At 33.7% G+C, this 6,385-nt stretch overlaps 1 protein-coding gene across 1 annotated transcript; it reads left to right on the top strand.

Moving 5' to 3' along the window:
* The first annotated feature begins 686 nt into the window (after nucleotides 1–686).
* LOC117984050 (glucose dehydrogenase [FAD, quinone]-like) lies at nucleotides 687–3,978 on the top strand. Its single transcript, XM_034970702.2, has 4 exons — nucleotides 687–1,359; nucleotides 1,835–1,992; nucleotides 2,381–2,495; nucleotides 2,621–3,978. Exons 1-4 carry the CDS (start codon nucleotides 775–777, stop codon nucleotides 3,950–3,952), a joined length of 2,190 nt encoding a protein of 729 aa, XP_034826593.1. The 5' UTR covers nucleotides 687–774; the 3' UTR covers nucleotides 3,953–3,978.
* The last annotated feature ends 2,407 nt before the right edge of the window (nucleotides 3,979–6,385 follow it).

Genomic DNA, 6,385 nt, shown 5'->3' with positions numbered 1-6,385 from the left:
AAAAGCCTAATGTCAGAGTAAGTATTTATTTAATGCAAGCCAATTCATGGATCTTATGATTTATCTACACTAAAGCTGGTTCGGAAAACAGGTTCTACTGAAAAGAGCCAGCAAAAAACTCAGCAGTTATTACTTATAATAATCTTTACAAAAATGAAAAATATTAGGTATAACGTCAATGTGTAGTCCAATCATTTCACAGATTAGAATAATGATCTTTAGGCAGGTGAGTGCAAAGCAGATTGATTCCATGCAATTTTGTCACTAAGAAATTCTTCGTGTTTTGTATGATAATCTCCATCATCAGTACATCGTTACTTGTAGTTAAAAGTTTTGGTCTGTATAAATATCCCTCACATTTAAGTACCTAATGAAAAAACAAACTGATGAGATTTCCAATTTAAAATCATAATACACTTGACGAAGACTTGCACTGTAGCTAATGGTATCGAAATGAAATTGTGAGCTTAGTTCAGTCGTAAGAAGAGTATGATCAGTTACGACTCCAACCAATTGATTCAACAGAATTTGAACAGTGAGTAAGCACCTTAAAACCTACTCACCAAAATCAAAAAACTTGAGGTTGGTTTTTTGGTGACGTTGAGTAACCTTATTTCTGCAGCATGAACTCAATAAGTTACTTACGTTTGATGCTTGTACGAGTAGATCATTACTTTAACCGTGTTCAACGTCGTAGCACATTACATAGCTTCTGAGATACTTAAATGCAGTTATCAGCAATTAATTAACAGTGAGTTACGTTAAGTGACAAAAATGGTATCCACATGGGCACCGCAAAATTTTAGTGATATTTGTAAGGAACAGCAAGCTCCTCTGACAACATGTTCATCTACGGGTGTAATGTTTTTGGCCTTAGTGACTCGTCTGTTTGGTGGTGTTTCATACAGCGTGCCAAACCTGAAAAAAAATCCATATACGCTTTCAAGTCGAACATTACAAATAAATTCAGAAATACAAGGATTGAAGTTCAACAACCCAGTTGGCTTTTATAATTTCGACTACGGGCCTCCACAAAGTTACCATCATCACACGCAGCCTCGTAGAAAAGACGAAAAGGATCTTTATAATTTTAATACCTTTCACCCTTCTTCACGTTTCAATAATTTTCCTACGGAACATAACAATGAATTTCATCAACCAGTGGATATAAATTTACTCAAAAAAATGTTGGAAATTTTTGGTAAACATGAAGTGCCAGTAGCAAAGGAGAAGAACAAGAGAGAAAGAGAACCAAAACATAGAAGAAATACTGAAGAATATTACGACTTCATCATAGTTGGTGCTGGATCAGCTGGCTGTGTTGTTGCCAATCGCTTATCTGAAATTAAGAAATGGAAAGTAAGTTCCAAGTGGTAAGAACTAGAATGGATATTGAATACACCAGCTTTACTAATTAAATAGGTAGAAATTTTATTCAGCTCAAATAAGTAGGTACTTATTTATACAAACTGATGTCTGCGACTTCGTCCGCACGGATGAAGTCATATCACTTTGCAGTTACCCATGTAAAAAATCATGTCAATCCGTTGCTCCGTTGCGACGTGACGAACCAACAAACCAATAAACCTACAAACAAACACACTTTCGCATTTATAACATGGGGAGTAATTTCTGTCAGATTGAAGTAAGAACCAGCGGACTGGATGAAACTTTAAGGATTTCGTGTTTTACTACGGAATTTTAGTAAACCCGTGTTGTCTATTCAAAGCGCTTATCAAAGTTCTGGACTGCTTTATTATATTTTCCAACAAATAAATTATTAATACTCTTAGATAAAGCTGTATACATTATACGCTTGAAATTTTATTACTAGATACTTTTAATAGAGGCCGGACCTGAACAACCCGATGTCACTATGGCACCGTCAATTGCAGCAGTAATTAAAGGCTCTAACATCGATTGGAACTTCAGGACTCAACCTGAAACACTGACGTGTAGATCTGCCAGAGGACAAAGTTGTTCATGGACAAGGTATTAACAATATTAATAATCTAACACTACTTTATTCAATCGAAGTAGATTACATACTAATAAAACCATCAACATTCACCATAATTTATAATTTTTATGATAGTATTTTTAGGTACGTCCTACACCTCAAAAAAAAATCTAAATAATTACTTATCAACCATCACTCTGCAATGGTCAGTTTTATTTATACACAGTACAGTACACACTTTCACAAAGCTTCTATTTTCTGGCGCTTTTGTCTTAGTACTCTCTGTACTAGTAGTACTCTCTCTCTTCTGTCTAGGTACTTTTGTCTCTGCAAAAGAACTGAGATACTTATTGAGGAACAACAGATATGATGCATGTATGTTTCACTAATAATAATTAATTAACATAATTATTTTTTCAGTGGTAAAACCATGGGGGGTTCTAGTTCTGTCAATTTTATGGTATACATGCGTGGGAACCGACTCGATTATGATAACTGGGCAGAACTGGGTAACTATGGCTGGAGTTATAATGAGGTATGTTCAAATATTATTTATCTTCGTCTTTTTACCACTCCCCAAATCCGGGATATAAAGTGCCGTACGATGTTGACTACAATTTTCTAAGTTTCATAACATTATATTTTATTACTTACTTTCAGGTTCTACCGTACTTTAAAAAATCTGAAAACCATCGAGATGTAGAATCTTCTGACAAATATTACCATGGAGTTGGTGGACCACTCAACGTAGAAAGATATTCTTATACTGATGTAAATACTGTTATGTTAGTCGATACATTCAAAGAAAAAGGATCGCCTTTAAATGATTTAACATCGCCAGATAATTTTGGTACGAATATAGCCTTATCTACTTCTAAAGATGGCAAAAGATGGTCCACAAATGTTGCTTTTATTAAACCAATAAGAAGAAAACGTGCTAATCTAAATATATTAGTGAATGCTCATGCTACCAAAATAATTATAGATTCAAATACAAAATCAGCCCAAGGAATAACATATATTAAAAACGGAAAGATTTATAAAGCTTATGCTAAAAAAGAAATTATTATTAGTAGTGGTGCAATTAATTCACCAAAATTGCTTATGCTTTCTGGTATCGGTCCTAAAGAACATTTGGAGAGCCTAAACATACCAATTTTTGCAAATTTACCTGTAGGACAAAATTTGCAAGACCATGTGACTACAGATGCTCTTATTATATCCCTATCAAATAAAACTTCAACAGCAGTTAATGGTCATGATTTGTTAAATGAAGTTAGCAAATATAAAAAACAACCTCCAAAAAAATTTGGACCATTATCATCTACTAGTATTTTAACCAGTGTGGCCTTTGTTAAAACCAAGTACGCTAGTGAAAATGCACCAGATATTCAATTTCATTTTGCTGGAAGAAATGTCAAAGAATTTTATTCAGACCCTACAACTTATTTGGCAACAAATTTTTTCCCATTCTCTTTCTACGATGGTCTAACAGCTAGACCAGTTTTACTTGTACCTAAAAGCAGAGGATTTCTTTTATTGAACCAAACTGATCCAATATTGAGTCAACCATTGATATTTCCACGATTTTTTACAAATAAAGAAGACATTGATGTACTGGTTGACGCAATGAGATTTGCTGTTGGCTTAGAAGAAACTGAAATATTTAAAAAAAATGGTGCAAGATTCGTCAGAGAACCAGTGAAAGGGTGTACAGGACATGTTTGGGGAACGTATTCATATTTCGCTTGTTTACTTGTTCAATATACCACCACTATTTATCATACTGCAGGTACATGTAAAATGGGGCCAGAGTGGGACAAAAAATCAGTTGTGGATCCTAGATTACGAGTGTACGGAATCAAAAACCTTAGAGTAGTTGATGCGTCAATAATGCCTTTAGTAGTTAGAGGAAATACAAATGCACCAACTATAATGATAGCTGAGAAAGCTTCTGATATGATCAAAGAAGACTGGATATCACAAAAATAAATCTTAAATTTTTGTTCAATAAACAATTTTTATACAAAACTTTTACTTTTAGTGCCTAGAGTGGTCAATTATACGCGTCTAATTTAGAGTTAATTTTGTAAATAATTCTGTTTCTCTATCGACAGCAAATTTTATAAATCAGTACCCTTATTATAAATGCGGAAGTGTGTTTGTTTGTTGGTTTATTGGTTTGTTGGTTTGTCCTTCAATCACGTCGCAACGGTGCAACGGATTGACGTGATTTTTTGCATGGGTATAGATAAAAACCTGGACCTACTTTTTATCCCGGAAAATCAAAGAGTTCCCAAGGGATTTTTGAAAAGCTAATTCCACGCGTACGAAGTCGCGGGCATCAGCTAGTAGGAAATATATTTTTATTTATTCAGAAATTCTTGTTTTGTAAATGTTACAGTAGGTAGTAATTACGAGTCATCATCATCATCATGATCAACCCATCGCCGGCTCACTACAGAGTACGGGTCTCCTCTCAGCGTGAGAATGGTTTTGGCCATACTACCACGCTGGCATTTGGATATTCAGCAATCAAACTGAACAAAATTTTGTAGAGACGCTCTAGGAACTACTGTAGGTATGTGTTTGTGGTTACCAGATTTCCGTTAAAACACATAATTTCAAGTATTTGCTTACCTTTTGAACCCATGCATCTTTAAAACTAGACATTTTAAGGAAATCTTACAAACTATGGATACAGATATTAGTTTTTAAAACGTGTCTACAAATTTCATTGAGTTCGATTGCTTAGTTAGTATTGAAACGAGAGCCAAACTATGTTTGTATGAAAAGTGGTGAGAGAACGCTAAGAAAACTTCTCTTAAAATATTATAAGAAGTAGGTAATTTCTTTCGTCAAATTGAATGATGTTCGCGGGGCATATTGGCTAAAAAAGTGGTCTACTAAATATTAAATCAAATGAACTAGACAACTGAGTAAAAAACTGTCCTAAATAAAAAAGTTGCACAGTTGACTGGCAGTTTTTATGCACCTTTGCGCCTAATTGTTGTAACTTAACTCCGTGAAGGTCAATAAAATATTTTGGTAGGTGTATTGAACCTTGTGCAATGTTGTTGCTGTGTACTAAAAAACTTTTGGGGTCAATTTGAGATGTCTTTAGTGTGTAACTTAAGGTAATTTTAAAACTTGATCACTCCACAAATTACTTATTTTTGTTTTAACGAACTAATCTAATCTAATGAATTTTGAAAGTTCCCGAGTACTTACCAAAAATTCCATACAATGACTGGCGAAATATTTTAATTCTGGTCCGTAGGGGATGCGTGACTTGCAAATCGATGAAATCACTTATGTATTCCTTACGTGATAGGCGTTGATCGGTTTATTATACGATACCTTTCATACATACAAAAAAGATTTTTATAAACCCCAACCAAATTCAATGCAATATTTTAATAATGCGGATAAATAAAAAAATGTGCAAGTTGAATATACAAAAATCAGTACAAAAGATATTACTTACATTATACGAAACCTAGGCACCTACTTTCGAACAACCAAGCTTATTTCACACTACGGGATATAAATTATGTTATAGTCCAGTCAGAATAGACATTCAAAGTTACAATAATACGCATAATGCTAAAAATTGGTACGAATGTTGGGAACACCAATGTATAAATGAATTGTGAAAGTTCCCATCGATTTATATTGATGTTCCCAATATTCGCAGCAATTTTTAGCCCTATGCGAATTATTGTAACTTTGAAATTCTATTTTTATCGGACTATAATTAATATAATTTATATCCCGTAGTGTGAAATGAGTTTTATAATAAATTCAAAATCAAGGATTTATTATGATATGATTATATTACAGAAATCACTAATAATATTGACAAAAGCCTAAAAAAATAATTAGGTACGTTAGTAATAGAATATATAGACAGTAAAAACCGGCCAAGTGCGAGCCAGGCTCGCGCACCGAAGGTTCCGTAGTACAGTCGACATTTTGCACGATAAATCAAAACTATGAGTCATAAGATTAAATAAAAATCTGTTTTAGAATCCACAGGTGAAGCCCTTTCATATTGATATAGTTATCTTATTTTGATAACTGAAAATACTAATTATTAGTCATGAGACCACAATTTAATTTTTTTTATGTGATGTGACCACAAATTCAAGGTTTTCAGATTTTTCCCCTAAAGCCAGCTGTAAGACCCACCTACCTGCCAAATTTCATGATTCTAGGTCAACGGGAAGTACCCTGTAGGTTTCTTGACAGACCGACAGACAGACAGACAGACAACAAAGTGATCCTATAAGGGTTCCGTTTTTCCTTTTGAGGAACGGAACTCTAAAAATAGAGATATTTGACAAAAGTAAATATTTAGCAATATTTTTTTCAACTTTATAGCGGTATATTTTAAAAACAAACAAATATTCCAAATGTGTTATT

This window comes from Maniola hyperantus, chromosome 7 (assembly GCF_902806685.2).
Source record: "Maniola hyperantus chromosome 7, iAphHyp1.2, whole genome shotgun sequence".
NCBI classification, from domain to species: domain Eukaryota; kingdom Metazoa; phylum Arthropoda; class Insecta; order Lepidoptera; family Nymphalidae; genus Maniola; species Maniola hyperantus.
Note: the sequence above shows the minus strand (reverse complement) of the source record. Positions and strands in the feature narration are given on the sequence as shown.

Excerpts from the sequence above, each read along its gene's own strand:
- LOC117984050 (XM_034970702.2), top strand. The coding sequence starts at position 775 with ATGGTATCCACATGGGCACCGCAAAATTTTAGTGATATTTGTAAGGAA. Across the intron at positions 1,360-1,834 it reads CTGAAATTAAGAAATGGAAA|ATACTTTTAATAGAGGCCGG; the intron begins GTAAGTTCCAAG and ends TTTTATTACTAG. Across the intron at positions 1,993-2,380 it reads CAAAGTTGTTCATGGACAAG|TGGTAAAACCATGGGGGGTT; the intron begins GTATTAACAATA and ends TTATTTTTTCAG.